At 42.3% G+C, this 26,941-nt stretch overlaps 1 protein-coding gene across 3 annotated transcripts in view; it reads right to left on the bottom strand.

Moving 5' to 3' along the window:
* LOC144687782 (clustered mitochondria protein homolog) overlaps window positions 1-26,941 on the bottom strand; it is a 97,760-nt gene that overhangs the window by 27,549 nt on the left and 43,270 nt on the right. For all 3 annotated transcript variants that reach the window (XM_078554283.1, XM_078554284.1, XM_078554285.1), the window contains exons 4-11: window positions 26,494-26,637; window positions 25,024-25,169; window positions 24,417-24,571; window positions 18,581-18,706; window positions 17,452-17,599; window positions 10,972-11,064; window positions 6,588-7,282; window positions 4,021-4,118 (exon numbers count right to left, since the gene is read on the bottom strand). In XM_078554283.1, coding sequence (XP_078410409.1) covers window positions 4,021-4,118; window positions 6,588-7,282; window positions 10,972-11,064; window positions 17,452-17,599; window positions 18,581-18,706; window positions 24,417-24,571; window positions 25,024-25,169; window positions 26,494-26,637 — 1,605 coding nt within the window. The remainder of the gene's footprint in view (window positions 1-4,020; window positions 4,119-6,587; window positions 7,283-10,971; window positions 11,065-17,451; window positions 17,600-18,580; window positions 18,707-24,416; window positions 24,572-25,023; window positions 25,170-26,493; window positions 26,638-26,941) is intronic.

Here is a 26,941-nt window from a genome sequence, read left to right on the forward strand (position 1 = left end):
CATCTCTCCAAATATTCTGGTCACGCCCACAAAGATTCCCACCACCGGCGGAACAGGAAAATCCTGATGACTGTCTTTGCTGATGCTCTGCAGGCCAAGCTGGCTGAATTACGGAATGCTGGATCACATGTACCAAGGGTTGCCAACTCTAGTAGGATGTGTTCCTGGAGATTTTAATCACACGACCTCCCACCCCCAACAATCCTGCCCAGTCAACAATCCCGTTTGCAGTGTTATCACATCTAATAAAAGGTAGTAACTGTTCAATGATAATGAAAAAATATATATTTTAAATCGATCCAATGATTTCACCCTCGGCCGTGGTGCCCAGAAGATTAATCTTTCATTCCTGGAGACTCCAAGACAATTCTGAAGCAAAGGCAACCCTACACGTGCCCAATTCCCACTGTGCCGAATATTTTGCAGCACGATTGCAGCCATTTCAAAAAGAAGCAGTGTCATTGGCAAGTGCGGACCTCCTTTATATATTTAAGTTCGTAAAATACGGCTGCGCATTGCCCCCAGTGGGCTGGATTTTGCAGCTGCAAACCGGGCAGGCCATCCCTCCGCACATGTAAAATGTGGTATGACGACGCGAGGTCAGTAATCCAACATCTTCGCGCCAGTCTCCAATGTAATGGAAGGCAAGCGGGTGCTGAAATCGGAAGCCCGCCTGCCATTTTGAAATAAACGATTAACAAACTTGTGAGCTCGTTAACGATCCAACTTTATGCAACTTTTTGTTGCCCACTCTATTTTTGTGCATCATACAGGAAAGAGTTTGGGAGTGCTTTACATCAATTATGAGGAGGCAGAGGATAGGTTTGCTAACAGGACCATGCCTGCATGGAGCAGCAGAGTCTGCTGGTGAAAGTGGCAGCATTTATGTTTTTTGACCTCATTTTTTCACTGTTTTGAGCCTGCCATAAGAAATAAGGGGAGGCTGAGAGGGCAGGGAGCCTTTAAATTTGTGGCGAGACTGACTTCCTGTTCACGGCATAACCCCTCTCCCGCAGGACTTCCGGCCTAGACACCCAACTGGGCACAGAGACTCCTTCGTACCGCTAATTGGCTGCTTTCCCACCATGCGGCCATTAGTCAGCCTTCCGACACTTGATTTGCTGTGCTAACATGGCGAGAGTGGGAGCAAGCGGACCTCTCAATTTCCATTCCACCTCCCTTACCCCAGCCAAAGCTGTAAAATCCAGCCCAATGAGTTTAGGCAAGGGTCCATCAAGAATGCAAGCCTCATCCATAAAAAAATGATTGCACAGGAGTCCTGGACAATTTGCTTGCTGCAGCAGGCCTCTTCGGGCAAGGTGGCATTTTTTTTGTGGGTTCTTTTGTCTTTTGCTTCAGTTTGTTCCATGCATTAGCTGGTTCAGCCTCTACTTTTGCCCTTTTTTTCCCCAATCTAGTCTGCTTCTCACTTCAAAGTAGCAACTTTAAGAAAAGAGGTAAGGATATACGTTCATTTGTGGGTTCCAAAGCTGCTGCTTAAGTTAGTGGAGGAAGAAGAGTTTGTGATGGAGATGCAACAACTCCTCAACATTCTTATATAAAAGCAAAAAACTGCAGATGCTGGAAATCCAAAACAAAAATAAAAATACCTGGAAAAATTCAGAAAACTTCTGTTGAATACAGACTCAAAATGTTAACTGTGTTCCTCTCCGCAGATGCTGTCAGACCTGCTGAGTTTTTCCAGGTATTTTTATTTTTGTCCTCAACATTCTTAACGTGTCCATCACGACCCCAGGATGTGCGCTCGAATGCATCAGAGAACCTTCATTTTCAGCCTCTCCTCTTCACAGCTACCTGCTGCCCAATGATCTGTACACATCTGAACCAGGGATGCATCTTCCCATTGCACTGAAGATTACCACAACATGAGGTTTTCATGCTACCCTAGCCTTCTGAACCATCCGAAGCACTCATCTTCCACATCAGTCTACAGTGCATTAAGGACGGTAAACCCTGCAATATATTTGATAGGATTGAGAAGCACTGGCTTAGCAAAACACAGCTACCAGGTCGGCATCAGAGTTTCCCCAGAATTGCACACAATTACTCCTGTAAGCAGCAGAACACTTCATTATATGAACTCTGTGGCCTCCAGCAAAAGAAAGGGTCTGCATTCAATTAACGTTCATTTGGAACGTAATCATGGGAATAACATTGTGCACATCAGTGGCCTTTATCCTGGGAGCAGGTGCAGTGCCTTCAGCATCTCGTAGAAGGCACTCACAGCTGTGGACTCCACTGAGAGAGCTCCAAATGCAGACAAGTTCCTCAGCCCAGACACCTCGGCATTAGTTTGCAGTTCTTTGGCTGCAATCTCTACCTAAAATCAAAAAATGTCTCGTTGCAGCTGAGGCACAATTAAAACAATGCATGCCAAGGGCAATGGTACATTGCTTAAATAGTGCTTTCCAGATTGTGTGGCAGTTTCCACCTTAGGTACATGCTCTACTTGCAGGATTGCAAAAACTGTGTGCAACAGTGATACGTACACTAGCGTTTATCTTCCTCCTTGTACCAGTCCACTTCTTAAATTTGCAGGCAAGTACAAGTGACTTGGATAACTGCTCTACTTGTCCCATCCTCCCCTTAAACCAGCTTATATTTCACCTCTCTTCTATTTTTACTTAGTTCTGTTGAAGGGTCAATTGGACTCGAAACGTTAACTGTGTCCCTCTCCGCAGATGCTGCCAGACCTGCTGAGTTTTTCCAGGTATTTTTGTTTTTGTTTTGGATAACTGCACTGACTGAGGCTGAGACCTCTCCCAAAGCAGATACCACCTGTGCTTCCACTGGAGAGTAGTCTTCGGCCCTGTATACCTTCACCCCCTGCTCCAGGATCTCCAATGCTACAGCATCAAAAGGGAACAGTTTTGCCAGGACTTTCCTGCTGTTTCATTATGGGCAATATTCCACTTTTTGTTACCCCACAACTTGGCCTTTTATGGAAAGCAGCAGCCTTCTAAGATGTTGCACACCCCAACCAAGTGTGCTATGTGTCAAGCTCTCCAGGCAAGCTTTTCCTGGGTTTGTAGACTATTTAAAAGAAGGTATATGGCTTACAATTACAAAATTGTCACAGCGTCCCATGCTATGGTGCAAGTGCACCAGTACCACATGTAGTGATTCAGTTATTTTCCTTTATAAAGAACTTGCATTCTTTTGAGGTGCAGTCACTTATTTTGTAGGCAACGGCAGCAGCTAATTTGCGCACAAGCAAGGTCCCATAGATAGCAAATGAGATAAACGACCAGCTAAATCTTCTTTGGTTGTTTTTGTCGAGGGACTTATGCTGGCCACTATTTGGTAACATCTTCAGCTCTTCTTCAAATGGTGCCATGTGTCGACTGAGCAGGCGAGGCCGCAGCTCAAGAACAAAAACAGCAGTTACAACACTACAGCATTCCCTTGTTACTGCGCTGATGTGTCGGCTCAGATTATGTCCAGAAGTAAGAACATGAAATCACAATTCTGGCTCAAAGGCAAGAGTGTATCAATGAGGAATGCTGATAATGATCATAAAATTTGGGCTACTATTGCTTTTCTGTACTGACACCCAAGTGCTCTCCGGAATTTTATTCTCAAGCCGGGTAGAGTGCAGCATTTAGAGAAAGAGTTCAATCCTGAGTATACTCATACCTCAAGTCACCCTTACGATGACAGTAATGAGCTAATTCACAGAACCCACCTTACCAAGATAGTGTTTTACACGATCTGAATTCAACTCAACTGCAATGCTAGAAAGATTATTTGTGTACCTAGGGCTTCAACATTATTCAAGAATTCAGATTTCACTTGCATATCCCACACACCAGCATTACTTGCATTTTCTTCTTTTTTAAAAAAAATACATGCTGCATGCACTGCTCTCCACCAATCTAGACATGGCCTCCGATACCGGATCCACAACTCTCCCATGTATCATAGCTGTTGATAGGTGTTGCATTCCCCCCCACCCAGCCCCACCCTCGGCTAACTTCTGCAAGCACTGGACTCCCTTACCATAATTTTCTGTTGCGCTCTCTCCATCCTCCAATAAACTCTTTCTTCTGTCGCTTCTGCGCATTTTCTCCTTCAAGAGCTTTGCGAACTGCGTGTGCCTAAAGTATGAAAAACAGCCTTAAACTAACACGAGCAGAGATGATAAGTTGGTGGTTAGCAGCAGCACCACCATCAATATTACAGAGCACAGATTTCTTATTGCAAGCTCAAGAAATTGTCCTGTTAGGAAATGAAATTTCAAAATCACGAATTTGGCGCATTGGCGTTGCAAAGCGATGAACTGCGCAGCAACAGGTCTCACAAATATATCTGCTCGTGGCACATCAATTTTACCGTTGCCAGTAGAACATGCCAAGTGGAAGGTGGTGCTTTGCACCAGGTGATGAGGTGAGAACCAGAGGGCAAGTCTCCTGGTCTACACGTGGCATCTAAAGGCTTTGGCAGAGGCCTGGGAGCAAGTTACCTGATTACTCTGAGAACCATTGAAGGGCATGGAATTCATCCTGTGTGGAAGCTAAGAGATCTTCCTCACAAGAGGGCTAAGCTAAAAATCCATCATTATTTTGTACCATGTGCAATATTTATATATTTATACCTCATAACATTTTAAATGCAAACAAGTTTAAAATATAGTAGAAAACAGTTTTCAAAGAGATTTGTAAATTTTAAACCATGTCCTCCAAGTCTGTACTCCCAGTTTAAGCCTGCTTACATCTACTCAATCCAGTCTCTCTGAATTTGGGGAAGATTGATCTCGCTATGCAGCGGCCAATATTTGTCCTGGTGTTTGCTTAGCAAATATTAACCCACGATATAGAACTTTTGTTCCAAAGCCAGCATTGTTCAAACAACACATATTTGTGATGTGCCTGCCTCATCATTTGTCCAGGCTACAAATAAATCTGGTTCACTGTATTCTGTTTTTAATTTCAGTTGCATTACCATTGGATGACAATAGGTTAAAGCCAGGGACTTTCTCACGTAGAGGAGGGAGGGGAGATAAACAGAGAGCAGGAAAAGAAAAGACACACCACCACGAGTTTACATAATTCCCAGCAGATTGTTGCTGAGCAGAATTGACAGGAGTGCAGTACATGCCATGAGGAGGAAATCTAAAGCAAAAGGACATTTTATCTACAATGCAAAATGCCAATAAAGCAACATTTTAATGAAGCTTTGCAATATCCTTTTGGAGTTATCTGATTGAGTTCCAGATGTTGATAGGAGTGCTACAATTAATTCAATTAATGAGGGAGGGAGGGAGGGGGGGAATTCATCAATATTCTTTCATTTAATCACTATTTAGTGATGCCCTGAGGGAAAGTGCACATTTATAGATGTTGGGTGACGTCAGGATCTGGTTTAGTTTTGATAGCCCCCCCTCTCCCCGCCCAAACACTTGTTGGATTCATACAGGTAGAACAGCTACTTGTGTTCAGGTACCCAAGGTCAGCTGGTGCCACTAAGGTCAGCCAGAACCACAACCCTGCATGGAGTAAAAAAACAAAACATTTAAAAGAAATAACAGAGAATGGATTTTCAAAATAAATTGGATGCAGTTTACACGGATTCTCAAAAAGCATTGATAAGAAACCATGTGAGAGACTCTTCCCCCAAAACGCTATTATTGTCATGTCAATTAAAAGTTTAAAAACTGAGCTGAGATTGATAGATTGTTAGGCAAGAGTATTAAAGTTTATGAAACCAAGACAGGTAAATAAAGGCAATATACAGATCAGCCCTGACCTACTTAAATGGCAGAACAGACTTGAGAGACTGAATAGTCTACTCCTGTTCCAAAGTTCTTACTTGCAACATAGATAACGATACATAGAAATGAGGAGGATGTGGTCTTAAGACAACAGAGATGGTTGGAGGATTAGGGGTGAAAGAAAGATTCTCAAGCTGGAAAGAGGAATTATGATAAAAGCAAAATACGGCGGATGCTGGAAATCTGAAACAAAAACAAAAACAGCTGGAAAAACTCAGCAGGTCTGACAGCATCTGCAGAGAGCAACACAGTTAACGTTTCGAGTCTGAATGACTCTTCATCAGAAGAGGAATTATGATGTGTTCTGCAGACTTCAAGTTGAAGCTTTTCTTATGTATTAAATGTATAACTAATATGGACTATTACTCATAGATACAGTAAATCGAATATTGAAATTTGCTGATTACAACAAAATGGTTTGAGGATTGTGAAAGATTGCTGGAGGACGCCAATAGATCAGTATGTAGATGACAGTTCAACATGTGAAAATGTGAATGGCAAGGTTTAAAATGAAGTAAAGGAGCAAGAGAACCTTGGTGTACAAGATTGTTAATAGGTAATTGCAAGTAGATAATTATGTGAAAAGAAAATGCAAAAAAATTAAATAGTTGCTTCAGATATAAATATTCAAAGTGTATTAAAAGGCAAGCAGGAGAGTGCGAGTGGTGTAAGTCTAGGTGGTTTATGTGGAGAAATACGCCAGGACAGACTGAATTGACCAAAAGACCAGATTCTGTGCTGTAACATTCTATTATCCTCTATGCATTATGACAAATTACATTAGATAAAACATTACTTATGTTGGACGAAATTCTCCACTAGCTCTGGTCGTAGGCAGCAAAGTTTATGTCGATATTCCTTTGGGAATCCTAATTTTCGACATTCCTCATGCAATTCTTCACCAACTATTGGCAGGAAGTTCAAATCTGAGGGGAATGTCCGGAACAGATCCAGAAGGTAGTGTCGCCCGTCATGGCCAACAATCCCCTTGCAATCCACGGAGGAGCACAACATGACAGGCTGTCCTAACTCATTCAGGACCAGGTGCTTCTGAATCCGAAGGGGTCTGGAGGTTTTCAGCAACAAGTTGATGTACTCATGACTAGAAATGACAGTCTTCCCAGAATCTATCAATCCATACACCACATTCTGATCCTGCTCCTGTTCCAGAATTCCAGGGATAATGGACTGTGCAATTACCCGATAGCCCCGGTAATCCACTATTACAGTCCCCAACACATGCAGACCCTGCACATCCAGGTTACTATAAGCTTGGATCCCTTTCAAGTCATTGCTGGACGCGACATAGGCAGCGTGATCACCCCCGGACTCTTTGTAGTTGTCCTGGATATCGAATCCAAAACTGAAGAAAATGTTGTTCCAGATGAACACCTGCATTTTGGTATATTCTCCTGGGTTGATGGCCAAGATGTTCCCATCGACAACTGCCATTGCACCACGGGTAGCAGCTGCAACAAAATCACGGTTCACCTAGTCAGAAACAAAAAGGGCATTTTAATTGGTTACCCTGTTTGGAGGCACGTCTGATTGAAGGATAGTCATTGATGCAGTGAAAACCAACTGCCCTTTCACAGAGCCTGGATGCAAGTTCAAAGTTTCCTAGGTCTCCAACGTGACAGCGTATGCACGAGAGAGTGACTGAAAACAGTGGAGGCTGACCCGATTGGAAATTCCTGGGTCAGCAAATTTAAGCAATTGCTGGAGTAGCTGTGAAGAAACTATCATATTCAGCAACATCACAGAATCATTACTGCATTAGGAGGAGGCCGTTTGGCCCACTGTGACTGCACAGACTCTCCGAATGAACAACTCACCAAGTGCCATTCCCTGCCTTCTCCCTGTAACCCTGCACATCCTTCCTTTTCAGAGAAGAGTCCAATTCCCTTTTGAATGCTTCAATTGAACCTGCATCCACCGCACTCTCAGACAGTGCATTCCAGACCCTAACCACGTGCTGCATAAAAATATTTTTCTTCATATTGCTTTTGCTTCTTTTACTAATTACATTAAATCTGTGCCCTCTCATTCTCAATCCTTTCACAAGTGGGAACAGTTTCTCCCTATCTACTCTGTCCAGACCCTCATGATTTTGAATACCATCAAATCTTCTCCCAGTCTTCTTTTCTCTAAGGGAAACAGTCCTAACTTCACCAATCAATCTTCATAACTGAAGTTCCTCATCCCTGGAACCATTCTCGTGAATCTTTTCTGCACCCTCTATAACGTCTTCACATCCTTCATAAATTGTGGCACCCAGGACTGCACACAATACTCATCTATGCATTATGACAAATTACATCAGATAAAACTAGTGATTTATACAAGTTCAACATAACTTCCTTGCTCTTATACTCTATGCCCCTATTAATAAAGCCGAGGATACTGTATGTCTTATTAACCACTCTCTCAACCTGTCCTGCCACCTTCAATGACTTATCCACACATACACAGAGGTCCCTCAGCTCCTGCACCCTATTTAGAGTTGTACCCTTTATTTTGTATTGTCTCTCCATGTTCTTCCGACCAAAATGAATCACTTCACATTTCTCCGCATTGAACTTCAATTGCCACCTGTCCGCCCATTTCACCAACTTGTCTATGTCCTCTTGAAGTTCTACATGATCCTCTTCACAGTTCACAATGCTTTCAAGTTTTGCATTATCCGCAAACTTTGAAATGTGCCCTGTACACCAAGGTCTAGGTCATTAATATATATCAGGAAAAGCAACGGTCCCAACACTGACCCCTGGGGAACTCCACTACAAACCTTCTACCAGCACAAATAACATCCATTAAACACTACTCTCTTTTACCTGTCACTCAGCCAATTCTGTATCCATAGGCCTTACGGAAGAAAGTAGTTATGAATAGGACCTCATAAACTCAAGGTCCGCCCCCACCCTATTGGAAGAAGTTTTGTGACTTCATTTGGTCAGCAAAGGTAAGGGTAGATAATGGGATCATAGAGAAGCACGTTTGTATACCCTAGAAACATCATCATTGTCATTTGGGGTATCACACAGCACAGCTTCTCTCAGAAGCAAAATAATTTGGCAGCATTCACATTGCATCTCGTATCCTGGAAAGTATGCCAGCATACTAAAATCTCACATCCGAAATCCTTGTTCTATGACACCTATCCTTCCTATCAGCAATCCACAATTCTCTGTTGATTGTGACTGGAAGATCTGGGAACTGCAGTAACTAATTAACATGTATTCCTTCTGCAGGAGAAGACAACACAATACCAGGGAGCAACAGGCCACTGAAGGAAGTGCCAACACATACCACTTAACTGTAATGGCCACAATTGGTTTCAATGCTGACCTGGCAATTGAGAATTGGGATGATCCTTCAGGGATTTGTTCAATGTATATGTTTTCTTAGATAATTATACTATATATTCTTCAGTTTCTTTATTAGTTGCCACCTCCTTCATAATCAGATGCTAGAAAGTAGAATGCTGCTCAAGCACACCAAAGCTAATTGGATTTTTTTTTTCCTTCAGATGCTGGAAGGATACAGCAGAGAAGAACAAATCCTTTCAGTTTTCACTAGCCTGGCAACACTGACAAACACTCACCCGCCCCATTATTCATTGTTTTCCTTGTAGTTAGCAGCCCCTGAAACATTCATTCAGGAGGTATAAAAAGCACTGGGGAATTGACAAGTGGAGAGACCCAGAAGGTATAAGATGCAGATGTGGAAGTGGAGATTGATGTAGTTGAGCAGAGGCACAACTGCATTAGCCACTAGCTGCGGAGCAAATGGATGACGGTCTCAATGGTCCTGACACAAAGAGAAGGATGCTAAGTACAAGAATCAGAGATTCTATATTATCTCCTTCAAGATATGCAGCAAATGGCCAGGATTTCCCTCCTGTACCCCAAAATCAGAAACAGATTCAACAAATTGCAGGGTAGCCTGAGACAGTGACAGCTATGGGAGGAACTGAAAAGCTTCCCCACAGGATGATGTGATCCCGGAGTGTGGAGATCCTGAATGTAGGTCTGCAGTTCCTGCACTAAGGTCAATGCCAACTTGAAAAGCGTACGAGCCAGCATCTAAGGGAGATTAAAGGATATTTTATTTACTCTCCCAGGGGTGATTTCATGAGGTCTACTCTTCCACTGAACACTGGTTACCAGAATCCTGTTCCCAAGACAAAGGGTCAGCATGTCCTGCATTTATCCCAGAACATGGCTGCACTGTGGGAAGGGGTATTTATCCCAGAACATGACTGCACTGTGAGAAGGGCCAATACCATCCTAAGAGGTGCAGCCATCTATATCTCAGACCTGTGCATCTGGGCCTGCACAGCCTGCTGGACAGATAGGCTCTCCTCTGATGCAGCTGGATTAATCTGGCTTCACTTAAAGCTTCTTCTTCTCTAGCATATAAGTCATGTAAAGTAGGATTCTCAATAGGAAACCGATTGTGCAGCCTTCAGATTAGAGTTTAATCATGGGCTTGAAAATAGTGATTTCCAAGGGTAATGCAGAATGTATGAGAGGGCTTCTTGAGTTGAAGAGTGAGCTTTTTTTTTCCAGTATCTGCAGTGAACCCCAAGTTGTGGCCAAGTCTCTAATCAAACTTCAGTTGTGTCCTTTTAACCAAGTACTTCCACTTCGATGAACAAGTCCTGAAAAGCTGTGTGTTTTAAACATTGGCACATGGTCTTCAGGGTGATATTAAGGTGGAAAGTAACAGAAGTGAGTATGGGTGCATGTAGTTGTCACTGGGAGAGTGGACACTTCTTCACAGAATTCCAGAAGTTTTTGGTCCCCAAAGGTGTAATTGCTGACTTAAACCCTCCCCCAATCCGATAATAACGCTGCTCTAGTTGATTTGTATTTAATTCCTATCACAAGTTCCAGAAGGCATACGACAATTCTCCAGTGTGACCTGCTAGCTAGTGGCTCAATCCAATGTTTTGTCACACTTTGAGGCTACTGTTCTTTGCCCCATCACTGTGGAAGCCAACAAGGCCATATGTTTTTCTTGAGGGTCGCTGGATCTATCACTCCCTTTGGATAAGATTCACCTGATGCTGCTCTCACAACAGGGGCTGTATGTACATCAGCTGTGGTGTTAATGTTGTGGTGAAATGCAATAAAGACCTCATGAGGATTATGTGAAGATGAGTTTCTATTCCTCACCTTAAAGATGGTCTGCTTTCTCAACATCCGCTGCATCAGGTCCTGACAGGGCATCTCCCATGCCATCTGCAGCTCTTCATTCCAATCCCGGGGCTTTAGGGAAACAAAAGGCATCAAATCATCCCATTAAAAAAAGGCTAAATAATCACATTGTATTATCAGATAGCACTCAGGTTTTAGAGCTCTAGTTTATTCAGTTATTAAAACATTTTCACAAAATATTTTTTGATACGTATTAAAACATTTTCACAAAATATTTTTTGATACGAATTGTCAAATATTTGCCATCCCAATGCTCAGTGAGTTAAACGTACTGTTTAGCCCTACAGACCAACAGTGATGTCAGGTAGAATGAGCACACTAAGCAGCATTTGACTCTGATATATCTACACTTTTGAGTATTGTGTCCAATTATCGTCCATGCACATGGTGAAAAATATCAGGAAATGAAGGACAGGAAGCTGACAAAAGTCAGGATTTTATGAATAAAGCCTTGATTTAATATTATTTACTCTGGAGAAATGTAGGCCTGGAGGGTGTAGTATAAGGATCTGGCACATATAGGGTTAATGCAGGACTTTGTGTGGGCAGTACTGCACTATGATGCAAGAGAGCACTTGACCTGCACCCAGGGTCAGTCTAGTGTTGGACAGAACCGTGTGTACCAGCAAACATGGAGACCATTCCTAGCTTGTACCCTTTACTGTATATTACTGTATATTTGTAAATAGTTCATAGAGTCAATACTTACAGTTAACCTATGTATGACTATCTTCAGACCTACCAAACTGTAACCAACACCCTACAACATGGTGGCAGCTTCTGGAAAAACCCAAGACCTTGCAGAAAATGCAGAGAAAAACTAAAATGCTGGAAGATTGAAAACAAAATAATCAGCAAAGTAGTCAGACCTGAAAAGAAGCTCCAGAAGCAGAGGCACAGAAAAAAATTAACCAGGAGAAAGCTCCAAAGAAAGGCTTGGAAGCTAGAGGCAGAAATTTAAAATTCCTTACTGCAACAGAAGACTCCATTGAATCTCCTTTGGAAGTCCAGTTTCGAATCTGAGAGTGCAGAGTCAGCACACCTAGTAGGGGTGTGCTAAATCTTTTAAAACTCCAGGCTACAGCAAGTCCTGAGAAATCTTTAAATAATTCAGTGTCAGAAGTGCAGTTTGAAAAAACCCGTCGTTAAAACCCGATTCCCAAGTCTACAGCCGAGATCGCTCCAAAATGGAAAAAATAATCTGGGAGAGTCACTACTTCCGAACTCAGCAGAGAGAAAGCAAAAACCAGGTTTTGACAGATTTGCAACTTTTAAGTAAAACGATGAGCAAGCGAACTCTGCAGGCAGTCAATCCAGGCAGCCATTGTTGAAAGCTTTTTCAAGTTGAGCTTGATTGCCATTGCAGCCCACCAAAACTAGCAAGTGCAGGAAATCTCTTTGCCTACAAGTGAACGGCAATGCCATCTTGAAATTTAGAAAGCTCTTAAAGCAGAACCTACACTTTTAAATTTCTAACAATGGATCAGAATTTTACTCATCCAGAATAATTTGGACTTATCCAAGGGCCAAACCCAATGGAAAATTGGATGCCCTGGAGAAGAGAATTTCTAAACGACTGGGGTACATCAGGTCCAAGTAGAAAGTCAGAGAAAGTCCAGATTAATACTTTTTTGTACTGGTTTGCTTAACTTGTAGATGGAGTAATCTGAATGCAGTGCATTGATGAATCCTCAATATGCTTTGGCAAAATATTAAAAGCCCTTGACAAATATTTTAACCTTCAAGTTGTAAAGCGCACAGAGCTTAAAAAGAGGGATGGAAAACTCCCAATAAAGCTACAAAAGGAAAGAAGGCATTATTCAAGCAAACCATACAAAGGGTTCCAGAGAGGCAATGAACTTTCTGGAAGTCCCAAATATACATATTTTTGGAAACCCCGATACATTACCTGAACTGCAACAGCAGGAGGCAGTATGAAGTGAGCAGCTGTCTGTTAATGAAGGAAAGCTATCTGATGAAGTCCCAAATACCCTGCTAAAGGAAAATGAAATAAGGTTGGAAAATGTTCACATCAAAGCTGAATTGGAAGATTTGAAACACAAAATTCGAGCTGAGTATAGACCTTTGAAAATGCATGATAAATTAAAGTGTTCAATGAACCAAATTGTTCAAGATCTGAACAAACAAATTTTGGAGATGTTACAAAGGTACCTGGAGGAAATACCAACTCTGAATTCCATTGTTGGCAAATTGAAGTGGGAGTTGAAAAACTCAACCAGAAATACAGCCTGGCATAACAGCAGGCAGAAAAAGCATGCAAAGAAGTTGTGGCCTTGAAATAACTGAAGAACCAGTTGGCAGAGAAGATGCCGGGATGGGGTTGGACATTTGGAAGAAAACTTGGGAAATCATTACATTTCCAAAACTATATACAAAGAGATGAAAATTAAGAACCTAGAATGACAACAGCAAGTAGAACTTTTCATAAAAGCACGTGATGAGACTTAGGAGCATTTGGAAGAACTACAATTACAGAACGTGAGCTTGTAGGGTAGCACAGAGGAAGTATGCTCTGCTAAAGAAAAACTGATCAGCACAGAGAACCAACTTTCATGTACGAAAGATAAGTTTGTAAAGGAAAAACGAGAACTGATGAGAACACTGGATAGTCGTTCATAGGAAGAAGAACACTTGAAAGAGGACTTGAACTGCTTAAATGATGAACTTGTAGAAGCACGTTCAACAAAGATAGATCTTCAATTAAAATTTGATGAACTTCAAGCATCAGAAGTCTCTAGTAAACGTTGTGCAAAATGCCTGATCCAGGAGAAAGGATTGCTGATGCATCAGAACAGATCACAGTATCTTTGCAGTGCAGAAAGAGGCCATTTGGCCCATTGAGTCTGCACTGGCTCTCTGGAAGAGCATTCCACCTAGTCCCACTCCCCTGTCTTATCCCTGTAACCTTGCACATTCTCGCTTTTCAGGTAGCAATCCAATTTCCTTTTGAATACCTCGATCGAACCTGCCTCCACCACACTTTCAGGAAGTTTGTTCCAGACTCCAACCACCCTCTGGGTGAAAACATTTTTCCTCACAACATATTGGGCAGAATTTTGCCCTTGGTGGGCGGGCGGGCCCCACCGGCTCGGTGGCGGGCGGGCAGCCGACCCCTGCCGCCGAAATGGGGCCCACTGCCATTTTGAGTGGGCGGGCCAATTAAGGCCCGCCCAACGGCCTGCCCGACAGAAAGTGCTATGCGCTTCCTGTGCCGGGGGGCGGGGGGGGGGGGGGGGGGGGGGGGGGGGGCGGGGGGGGGGGGAATCCCCAACTGTCAAAGTGCGCTCTTTCGGGCATGCACGCAAATGAACGCACTGCTCCCTGAGGCAAAGTGCTGTCTCAGGGAGTTTACTGACAGGTAAGAAAAGTCAAAAAATAGAGAAATATTAAAATTATTAACATGTCCCCCTTATGTGACAATGTCACACGCCAACGGATGAAGTTTCATGAATAATCTGGAGCCCGCTGGGGCTCCTGGCCTGCCCACCAGCCTTAAGCTTGGACGGGCAGGTCTTTAATTATCTTAACTAGTCTGTCAATAGCCTTAATTGGCCATTGACAGGTCGGCGGGAGGACAGCTGATTTCGCTGTCCGCCCGCCTTCCTGAAGATTTAAAGAGACCAGGATGACGTCGGGGATTCCTCCTGATGTCATCCCGCATCATTTTCCCCTCGGCGAGCGGGCCTCGCCCCCAAATCACCGAGGGGAAAATCCTGGCTATTTACTCCTTTTGTCAATTATTTTGAATCTGTGACCTCTAGTTGATGTTCTCTTGAGTGGGAACAGTTTCTCACTATTTACTCTGTCCATACTCCTTAGGATCTTGAATACCTCTATCAAGTCTCCTCTCAGCCTTCTTTTCGCTAAGGAAAACAGTCCCAACCTCCCCAATCTATCCTCATAGTTCTTCATCCCGGGAATCATTCTTGTGAACCTCCTCTGTACTCTGTCCAATGCTTTCACATTCTTTTTCAAGTATGGTGCCCAGAACTTGACGCAGTGCTCTGGATGAGGCCTAACTAACGCTTTATACAAGTTCAGTATGACCTCTTGAAAGCAGAATTTAAAATAAAAACTGATGAACTTCGGTCCAATCTGAACAACATAAAGGTTGAGATACGCAATATGAAAGAGCAAATCCAGACTTTGAAAGCAGGCAAGAGAAATTTTACAAAACAGTTTGACGATCTGACAAGTGAACTGAAAGAGTCCAAGGAGCAGTCAGTGAAGGATTCCAAACAGAACTGAATGCCCAGATGGAATTGTCAAACTTATATGAGAGTTCTGCAGATAACTCTGAAAGAAAGACAACTCAACTTACCTGAGGTGGTGACATAGTGGTATTGTCGCTGAATAGTATTCCAGAGACCCAGAGTAATGCGCTAGGGACCCCCAGTTCAAATCCCACCATGGCAGATGGTGAAATCTGAATTCAATAAAAATCTGGCTGATTGTTATAAAAACCCATCTGGTTCACTAATGTCCTTTAGGGAGGGAAATCTGCTGTCCTAACCTGGTCTGGCCTATATGTGACTCTTAAAATGCCCTTTAAACAGGGGCAATTAGGGATGGGCAATAAATGCTGGCCTAGCCAGCAATGCCCACATCCAATGAATTAAAAAAAAGTAGTTTGCTGAGTTGAATGAAAAGATTCATAAGCTTGAAAAACAACTGGACAAGAAGAAAGTACTCAAAAATTTTGGTAAAATTGTGAAACAAGTGGGAACAAGGATTCCATTTTTGAAACGTAAACGTCCACATATGTTCCACAACCCACACGACGACGGAAGAAGTGAAAGAAATGAGCACGATGTTTGTCCCCACCCCCACCCGTAAGAAACGAGTTAGGGTGGCAACCACTGACCAGATCAACAGCCGGACTGACCTAGTGTGGTTCAACAAGAAGAATGGAAGAAAAGGTTGAAAACATACCCAGATTCCAGAACAACCTCCAAACCTACAGGAAGAACCAACAGCGACATAGCCTACCACTCCTCCAAATGTAGTTCAAAATAACGTGAACGAAATATGGCAGAAGTTATAAGGCCTCCAGGCCGCCTAAAACTTTGAATTCAAAACCTTGAAGGGGGAGATGGGTTAGTAATAATGTAGTAATGACGATGTAAATGCATGATTGTAATAACAGTGTAAGACATAAGGCAAACTATATCCAATATATTCTAAGTGATTAAAGACTTGGGGAGAGGTTTAGTATAAGGGCTGTCACATATATAGTTAGAGTTAATGTGGGACTGAGAACAGTACTGCCCACACAATGATGTAAGAGAGCATATGACCTGCACACAGGTTAAGTCTAATGTTGGACAGAGCCATATGTACCAGCAAGCATGTAAACTGCTCCTAGCTTGTAGCCTTTACTGTATATTTGTAAATAGTTCTAAGAGTCAGTAAAGACTTACAGTTAACCTATGTATGACTATGAAGACTTTTTCATACTTACCAAACTGTAACCAACACCCTACAAGAGAGAGGAGTGTGATTAGAGTTTTTAAAAATAAAGGGATTAGGTTCAATCCATTTAGATAGGTTATTTGAGATAGTTGAGACAGCAGAACTAAAGGTGATGCATAAAAGATCAATGGACCAAGAATTAGGTTAGACTCCAACAAATAGTTATCATGTCAGAATGTCACTGCCCTCTGGAACAAACTGCTAAACATGAGGTTGAAGTCCTTTAAAAGGGAACTTGGCAAACTTCTGAGAAAAGAGGACATTTCCAATTAGACAGGGTGAATTGCTAATAGGTTGCAGTTTTGAGGAGTTGTAAGTGATCACAGTCTCTTAGAGCTTCCATGGTTGCATTAGAGTGTCAGAAAGAAAATTCCAAGAGCTCACTATGAATTAGCTATGATTTTTTCTCCAGATTTTTTTTGCCTATCTCAGGACCTGGTATAGTTGAGTGGTTGAAAGTTGTGCAGTTTCACACTATTATCTGCATGGATAGAAGGTCTTTATTCATCCTTTTTAAATATTCCAGTATTTTGTGCAGTGTTAACTGATCCCAGAGGATAATGCTGGGGTATTACCAACAGCCAGTGTCCCTGGGCAAGGGAGAAGTGACAAGTAATAAATAAAGAAAAATCAACCAACATTCCTGCTGAATAGTGAGTGCCACTGAAAACTGTGAGCATTGGGTAAGTACAAGATTGGGCTGGATATGATTGTGGCACAGTCAAATAACCTGCTGGCTCTAGAGGGCAGCTGACACTCAAGTACCTGTAGTCAATGAGCTTCAGGAGAGGATAAAAAAATAAAATAAAATTGCAGTTGTACAACCAATTACTAAAATAGAACTTAAAACTTGCTTTTTCTCCAAAGACATTTTCCAGCCACCCTCCCTCATCCCCAACGCTTAATAAAGACCTCTAGATTGGAACATGGTTGGCCAGCTCTCACCTGCCCAGTAATATGCTCCTCGTATCCTAGTCGGGAGGTATATGCATCCTCAGCCCTCACACAATCAATGGTATGCTGCCTGTGTGGGGTGGTCCAACTGTAGGTTTGGAACGGTGTGGCTACCCTCTCCAACGGGTGACAATTCAGCCTGGAAATAAAGAATGAAAATCACAAAAAGGCGCGCCAGCTGTCACATGACAGGACATTAATCATGTTGTACAAAAAGCTTCTAAGATATAAATGTCACAACTTGTAGCTGGACATTTTCCAAAATGAATTGTATTTGGAACATGACAAAATGCAGCTGGCGGAAAACACAGGTAGTAGCCCATCCCCAAGATCAAGACGGTGCAGTTTCTGCAAGGAACAAAGAAAAATACCCTTGACTGCCACTAAGCATTACCACAAAGCCCAAGAACGTCTTCCTCGAAAGACTTTTGCAAATCCAAAAGGGACAGGACTCTGCTGGGATCAGCAAATTCAAAGCACAATGACTCTCAAATTTAGAATTAGCTGGTAATCACACTCACTGAGGCAGCCAAAATAAAAGACAAACAGAAAAGGTTACCCAACAGGAAGACAGATCACTGGGGGTAACTTTGATATAGGGGAGAAATTTTATATCCGTTTATGCAGGGATAAAGGGATGATTGCCATTTTGAGGTGGCTTAATATTTTTTGAACAACTCACACGGAACAAAATTTTAATGGGTTCATTTAGGAAAACAAAGATCATAATGCTCTAGCCAGACTAGGAGTGTTCTTCAAGTTGACCAAAATTATTATTTTTTTAAAAAGGCATGGGCTCAAACTTCAAACCACATTTTGCAGAGTCCATGAACTTAACTCCATCACTTTAGAGAGGAACCAAGTGCAAGCTGGACACTACCCAGAGGGGGGGTAGGGGGTAGGGGGTAAATTAAATCTACCCCCAAGTGTCAGCTCAATGATATAATTCTAATACTTTGAGGAAGATTGGTTGCCTTCTTGTCACATGGAGTTGGGGGAGGGGATCATGGAAACAGAATTTCATGCATTTTGGAAATAGATGAAAAGATCTCTATAATGTGGTGCAATTGAAAATTTATTATCCACCTTAACAGATATCACTCATTAGCTCCATTCATACCTTTTCTTCTGCAATGTTGCAAAATTCTTCTTGAATATCGGGCTAATTTGATTCAGAAGATCCAACAGTGAGTGGCACAGCAGACTAGGACTGCCTGGTTTTGGGTTAAACACATCCACAGTTGACCTAATTTAGAATAGAATAAATTATAAATAGCTTTTATTCAGGGTTGGTACTGTTAGCGCAATGTCTTGGATTAAGACTAGCTGTTAAGCAACTCTTTCTTCACTTTCTGGTTCTATCTCATTGGATGCAACAAGATCCATATGACATTTTTTTTCTTTTACCTAACACCGAATTTCCTCAAGCTGGACATCTAGGATTGCATGCTTATCAGGATCAATCTGCAGAGAGGGGATACTATCAACTCTTTTGGGGAGAGATGTTGGGCAGAATTTTCCGCGCCTGCCCGCCACCGGGATCTTCCGGTCCCGCCGCAAGTCAATGGACTTCTGGCTGGGGCACTGCCATTAGATGTAAATCTCCCTCCACCTACAACATAGGGAAGTTATTGATAGAGGGAAGTTAGCAAAATGGCACTCTGCCCAAACTCCTGTTGTTTTGACATACAGTAATAATGCAATTTTGAAAGTTGTAAGTTTTGTTATTATTCATTCATAAGATGTGGATGTTGCTGCCAAGGCCAGCACTTATTACCCATCCCAAATTGCTCCAATGGTGGACAGCAGCCTTCTTGAACCCTGCAGTTTGTGTGGCAAATGTACAAGATAGGGAATTCCAGGATTTTGACCCAGCAACGATGAAGGAAAAGCAATATATTTCCACATCAGGATGGTGTGCAACTTGGAGGTGGTGGTGTTCCCATGTGCCTGCTGCCTTTGTTTTTCTAGAAAGTAGAGGTCGCGGGTTTGGAAGTTGCTGTTGAAGAAGCCTTGGAAGAAGCAGCGTGCCAGTGGTGGAAGGAGTGATTTTTTAAGGTGGTGGACAGGGTTTAAGGAGTGAGGAGGCAAGTTACTTATCGCAGAATTCCCGCGTCTGACCTGCTCTTATAGCCACGGTATGGTGGTTGGGCTAGTTAAGTTTCTGTTCAATGGTGACCACCATCAACCGCTCCACCCCCCCACCCCAGCGACATTGATGATGGAGGAATTCAGTGGTGGTAATGCTGCTGAATGTCAAAGAGCTCTCTCTTGTTGGAGCTGGTCATTGCCTGGCACTTGTGTGACATGAACTTCATATGTCACTCATCAGTAGAAGCTTGAATATTCTCCACATCTTGCTACATATGGATACAGATTGCTTCAGTATTTGAGAACTTGCAAATTGAATGAACTGAGCACTGCAATCATCAATGACCATATGATGGTGAGAAGGTGAAGCACCGGAGGATTGTTTGGCCTAGGACACTGCCCTCAGGAACTCCTGCAGTGATGTCCTAAGGCTGAGATGACCACAACTACCTTCCTCTGTGTGAGGTGTGACTCCAGCCAGTGGAGTGTTTCCCCGTGATTCCCAATAACTTCAATTTTATTCAGGCTTCTCAGGTACTCAATCAAATGCTGCCTTGATGCCAAGAGTTGACTGGGCTGGGTATGCCTTTGTCATGTCCAGTGCCTAGCTCAATGTCAGGTGGTCTATCTGGTTTCATCCTTAACAAAAACAAAAACAGAAATACCTGGAAAAACCTCCATGAAAATATATGAGCGGTTCACCAGGCCATTTCAGATGGCAGTTAAGACTCAACCACAGTGTTGTGTCATGAAATGTAGTAAACAGTGAGAAAGATACCAATAGACTTCAAGACATTGGTTGGAGGAATCACATGGCAGATGAAATTCAAGATAGAGAAATGCGAAATGATGAATTTTGGTAAGAAGAATGAGGAGAGATGATACACGTTAAATGCTACAATTTTAAAATGAGTAGAAGGAGAGAGAGAGAGAGAGAGACCAGTGTGTTTGTACAGAAATCTTTGAAGGTGACAGGACAGGCTTACAACACAGTTAATAAAGCATATGGGATTCCTTAGTAAATAGAGGCATAGAGTACAAAAGCCAGGAAGTTATACTAAGTCTATATAAAACACTAATCCATCTCCAGCTGGAGTACTTTGCTATTTCTAGGCACAATGATTTAGGAATGATGTGAAATTTACTAGCCTGGTGAGGGTGAGGGATTACAGCTCTATGGATGGACTCGAGAAGCTGGGGTTGTACCCCTTAGAGGAGAGAAGGCTTAGAGGAGATTTGATAGAGGTGTTTAAAACAATGAAGGGGTTTGATACAGTAAATAAAGAGAAAGTTTTTTTTCTAACGGCTGAAGGATCAATAACGGACATATTTAAGGCTATCGGCAAAAGAACCAGAGGCGACATGAGGAAAAACTTACTTTATGAATTTGGAATGGGCTGCCTGATAGGTGGCGGGTACAGATTCTACAGGAACCTCTAAAAGGGAATCGGGTAAACACTTGAAGGAGAAAAAAATGACAGGGAAATGAGTAAAGAGCAAAGGAGAGGGACTAACTGGATTGCCCTTCAAAAGAGCCAGTGGAGACTTGATGGGGCAAATAGCTTCCTCTGCTGTACTGTTCTATGATTTTATGATATTAAAAAGAGGTAGACCATGAGTTACAAATCCCCAGAACTTGCTGGTCGGATTGGCCACTCAATTTTCTGCCTCGCACAAACAGCGGCTTCTCATTATTTTTGAAGAACTTGCTGGATTTGCACATTGTTTGGCCATTAAACTTACTACTACTTAATAGCACAAGTATCCTTCTAATGGTATGATAATTGTTTATACCAATCAACCTTTCCAAATCACAATTGGAAAATTTGAACTGTTGAGGCTCATTTTGCATGGAATAACTCCTTCTTGAGATATTTAGAGTGTCATTTTAAATTTTCACATTTTCTTCTTCCTTTTCCTTTTTCCTCTCTCTCTTAATCCAATCTTTCTCTTCCTACTTCACGTTCATTATCTGATGTGATTCTAATTCAGCCTTCTCCATTGTTTGTTTCTTTCTCAATCCTTGAATCTCATTTGCTAAGATAACTGTTGATCCCAGTGTTCATTAAGATCACGGAGATACTTTGCTGCCCTCACAGCACCCGCTATCAGCTCACATGTCCGGCAAGTTGCTCCACAAATTACATCTGAGCTGAAGGGCACAGGAAAAACTCTAACTAATGGCACATACTGTGAGATGCCCTCACTCCAGCAATATTTGGCCCAGTGGCATTAACCCACAGGACACACTATGAAGACTTGTGTTGTGGGCTGGCCGGGCAATACATCAGCAATAAAACTCAGTTAATCGGCTGAAATATCAGAGATTAGTGGTGTATTGTATTCCTTTATGGACTAAGATTGACCTTCGAGTAGCAGTGCAACAATTGACCTATCATGAATTAGAGAGGGGCAAAGTAACAGAGTTCCTGCTCTTGATTATTAGCCAGCAACTACTGCTAAAAGTTGCACATGCGAGGACATGAGCTGCGGACAGCAATCAAGAGCTGCTCCGGTATTCCCTGTTGTTGGAATAGCCTGCTCTTTTCACAGTTTAGCGATCATACACACGGACACATGCAAATTAAATAAAGATGATGACCGTGAAGAAAAGCAGAAAATGCCAGAAATACTCAGCAAATTTGACAGCATCTGCAGAGAAAGAAGCAGATAATTTTTCAGGTCAGTAGTCTTTCATGACTGTGGAACTGCACCCTCTGTGATCAAAGAGTCAGCATTTTCTGCAAGAAAGGAGTTAAACAATACACACACCACCAAACAAGAAAATGGATCGAAAGTGCGGTGGAGAATACAAGACCTGACAAGTCCTACTTAGTGTACAGCTGCAGAGTTTGGCTGGTCACACCCAGGTAACCGCTGAAGATTTCTGTCTTGTAAATTGTGCTTTCAGATATTTGCTACGCAATCACAGTAACCAAGCAACCAGCGATCAGTGGTTTATTTTTAGTGTCAAAAAAACCAGTTGGTTATTTTTTTCTATTAAGCCATGCTGGTGCAACAAGAAAGGTCTGTTCTTATCTATGACTGATAAAAATGTAATGAGTTTTACGCTTTTTAACCATCTGGAAATATTTAGTGGCTTTGTGTTACAACCAGAATATGGGACTCAAGAGCGTAATTTGTGAAAACCTGAATAAAGGGTCTTTTGTACTACACATACTTGGCGGAGCAGGCTCAAGGGGTCGTATGGCCTACTCTTGTTCCTATTTCTTATGTTCTAAGCCAAGTCCTGAGAGAATGGCTCAAGAGCACCACTTTCCTGAATTTACCTTACAAACCACGCTGCAGTTCTCAATGCAAACCAGCAGCAAAGTGCAGCTCAGGGAGTATACGCACACAGGAGGAGCCAACACTTCGCATGTTTCGCAAAATTATAACATCGGTCTGCCCATTAATCATGGTGGGAATCACCATGTTGACACAATATTGTGTCACCAGGCAAATGCGGGTTTAAAATACATGGAGATCACGCTGCAGCTAGTTCAATGCCTTCACTGGCCACCATTAGATTGACAGCAGGAGCTGAAATTAAAAGGGAAATACCAGGTCTTCCTGGTTCTCTGTTTAACGCATTCTGACAAGTCTATCTTGACCTGCTTACCGGTTATGAGATACCTGGGTTGCAGGAACCCAAGATCAATACAAAAGCAATTAGATATTTGAGTGGGCTCCCAAGACAATTGTTCTGTGTGTCCATCAGTTGGTGGGTGGAAGGGAAAATGATAGGGGTAGTTAAGAGAGATTTGTTTTACCATTAAAATCTCATCAGTGCCCTTCTCCACCCACCAATCTTCATTCCCATGATCATTTCAATTACACCCAGCACTAAAAGAGCCATGTTGTATCTCTGCTTAGTTGGAAGTGGGTCACTGCAAAAGGATAAGGAGGTCTCTAAAAAAAAAAAATAGGCACCATGAGAGAAGAGAGCTGCGTGACACAGTTAGGGAAAATGCACATACTTGATATACTTGAAGCAGATGAAGACTTGAGTTTACAGAGCAAGCAAGGCAGTGGGAATCATTCTGACTTGCTCTAGAAAAGAGTAATCACAAACACAATTACTGAGTGGTTTCTGCCATGCAGTACACTCGAAAGCTCAAAGTTCATCCAGATACGAGTCTCCTCTTTCTGTTGGCTGTCAAGATCCAATATAAAATGAGGTTGGGCTGCCTGACTGTGAATCCACAGCACAAAACTATCCTTAAGTTAACACAATTAAAATGGAGATCATCATACAAGGGTAGTTGGCTGCTCTAACGTTAGAGTTGTACACTTTGTAGCTTGGAGCAGAGGTGAGTGGTGGAGGGGTTTGGGGGGTGGGGGGTGGGAGAAGGGCATATTAAAAGAAATGTAGAGGAATCCACATCCATAATTAGAAACATACATGTTCCACTGTCACAATGTCACTGACCCCTAAAGGGAGATTGATAATTCACACAGCTGAACGTTGGATTAAATGTCCACACAGAAAAAAAGCTATGATTAGTTTACAAAGAACAGATTTTCAACTGGAATAAACCAGAAATTACAAAATATCTGCCTTAGGGTTCTCAGGGTTTCGACTTCAGAACCTCAGACACAACACAACCCATGCACAAGCTCTATGTCTTCCACTCTTGTACAACTCTCCCCAGCAGTGATGGCGATCTCTGAATCTAGTCCGTTAATTTCATAAATTGCCCCAGAGACTGATTTTAATATTTCACATTTGATAACATCTTAACAATTAAATCATCTGAAATCTCAAAGGGTTCAATTTTGCCTCATTTTTTAAAAAGACCATTTAGAGTTTTCCTGCATGAATTCATCAGTTAGAAATACTGAGCACAGGGACTTGCACTCACTGGTTGATGTAGAATCCTCGTGTGGATGCAGTGATGCTGACATGACGATCCTCCATGGTGATGATGTTGAGATACATCAGGTCCCCACGCATTTTACGGTGACCAGGGGGAGGGTTCCAGCCGCTCATCGCCAGAGACTTCAGACACTGCAGGGGCTACAGAGAGGGTATCCATTAGCAGGTATCCACTTCCCCACTGAATCCAGAGAAAGAACGAGCCAGTTCAAGCAATGCATATCTGAATCAGGATTTCTATTCACTTCTGCTAAAGAATTCTATGCTAGGATACAGAAACTACAATCACCTTGATTTTTCAATTGAAAGGAGAATCAGGAAGGATGGAAATGTGTTAAAGTTTATTCAAGCTATAATACAGTGAGACTGGAACTACAACATTGTTCACAGGGTAGTTACTGTGGACATTAAACTAGTTTGATATGACAGACTTGTTTCCTAAATACAATATCGTCCACCCTATTTTGTCTAACTTGAAATTTCTGAACGCTATGCTTTTTCAAAAACAAAGGCAGCAGAACGTTTCTGAACAGGGCAGCTGATTCTGCCTTAATATACAAATATTACTTCACTTTAATTGCCTCATAACGCACCTTGTTATCTGTGGTTAGAGGCTGGAGGAACGAAAGGGGTCGATCTTTGGATCCTGGCAAGATATATTCTGGAGGAGAGCAGTCAATAGTCTCAAGTGGCTGATCCGAACCAGAACGTCTTTTCCTCTTTCCAGTTGTGGTTATATCTAGAGGGAAAAAAATGTATTCATAGAATGATTACAGTACACGAGGCCATTCAGCCCATCGTGTCCGTGCCAGCTCTCTGCAAAAACAATATAATTGGTCCCACTCCCCCATCCTTTATGCTCGCTGGTTCTCTACTGTTCCACCAATGTAAACAGTTTCTCTCTATTTATTCTGTCTAGGCCCCTCATGATATTGAGCACCTCTATCAATCCCCACTCAACCTTCTCTGCCCTGAGGAGAAAAACCCCAGTTTCTCCAGTCCATCCATGTAACTGAAGTCCCTCATGTCTGGAACCATTCTCAGAAATCTCTTCTCACCTTCTCTAAAGGCTTCACTTCTTCCTAGTAGGCAGTGTCCAGAATTGGACTCCAGTTGAGGCTGAACCAGTGTTTTATAAAGATTCACTATGACTTCCTTGCTTTTGTATCCCATGCCTCGGTTAATAAAGCCCAGGGTCCCATATGGTTTTTAACCACTTTCTCAACCTGCCCTGCCACCTACAAAGGTTTGTGTACATATACCCCCAGGTCTCTCAGTTCTTTCACCCCCTTTAGAATTTTTCCCTTAAGATTATACTGCCCCTCCTCATTCTTCCTACCAAAATTTATACTTCTCACTTCTCTGCATTAAATTTCTATTGGCTGCCATTCCACCAGCCTGTCTGTACCTTCTTGAAGTCCATCACTATCCCACTTACAGTTCACAATACTTCCTAGTTTTATGTCTTCTGTATTCACATTTTTTCCCCGGGGAGACCGAGTTACATTCCTTAAAAGAATGAGAACCTGCTGTTGGGCCTTAGGAAGTGAAGTTAATGCTGTTTAAAGTTATTACGTAATTTATGTCCAGTTAGGAAAAAAGAGTCATATCATCAGAGGGAACTATCAACACTGATTTGTTCTTACAAGGAATGCTCTAGCATGCAGCTTTCAACTTAATCATGCCTGCATGTTTGCCAAATCCCTTGCATCTGTCTTTCAGCACAAAGAGCTAATTTTTAAAAGACATAACACACATAAATCATAAATTCATCAGCAATCTAATTGATTGAATGAGATTGCAAATTGCTTTCCAGATGAGGGCAGTTTGTGCTGTGGACCATGTGCTCCTGGATATTAGTTTGAGACTGCCCAAATTCATCAAACCATAGAATAATACAGCACAGAAGGAAGACAACAGGTCCGTTATCTCACAATGCAAGAGAGGAGGCTTTCAATCCACACTGGATCTAATCCCATGTTGCAGAAGATCACTATTACGCTCACTCATGCCATCACTCCTTTTAATTTCTATTCATAACTAAGCATATGCACAAATCATACCTCCAATATCTCCCTCAGAGATGCTGGTTAAGAAAGAAGGGGAGTTACACTCCATGCCATTATAGGCATCTGCAGGATCTAGACTCTTCAACAGATCCCGGATGTGGCGTATATGAATCCTAACCTCTCGGACAGTGTATGGCTCTGAAACAGAAAAGAAGTCACTTCAGTGCTGTACCAGAGCACAGCGTGGCTCCACCTTAAACTGCAAAGCTCTGGAAATAGAAAGAACAATTGTAAAAGACACAATGCATGTAGGGTAATGGAAATTTGGAACTTTCTCCACCCCCATAATCTGTTGCAGCTAGGGGTCAATTGAAAATAGAAAAACTAAGATTGATAAATTAAGGATTATAGAACCAAGGCAAGTAAATGGAGTGATGACACAGATCAGCCTGGACCTAACTGAATGGTGGAGCAGGCTTAAGGGGCTGAATGGCCTATCCTG

This window comes from Cetorhinus maximus, chromosome 12, assembly GCF_964194155.1.
Source record: "Cetorhinus maximus chromosome 12, sCetMax3.hap1.1, whole genome shotgun sequence".
Classification (NCBI taxonomy): domain Eukaryota; kingdom Metazoa; phylum Chordata; class Chondrichthyes; order Lamniformes; family Cetorhinidae; genus Cetorhinus; species Cetorhinus maximus.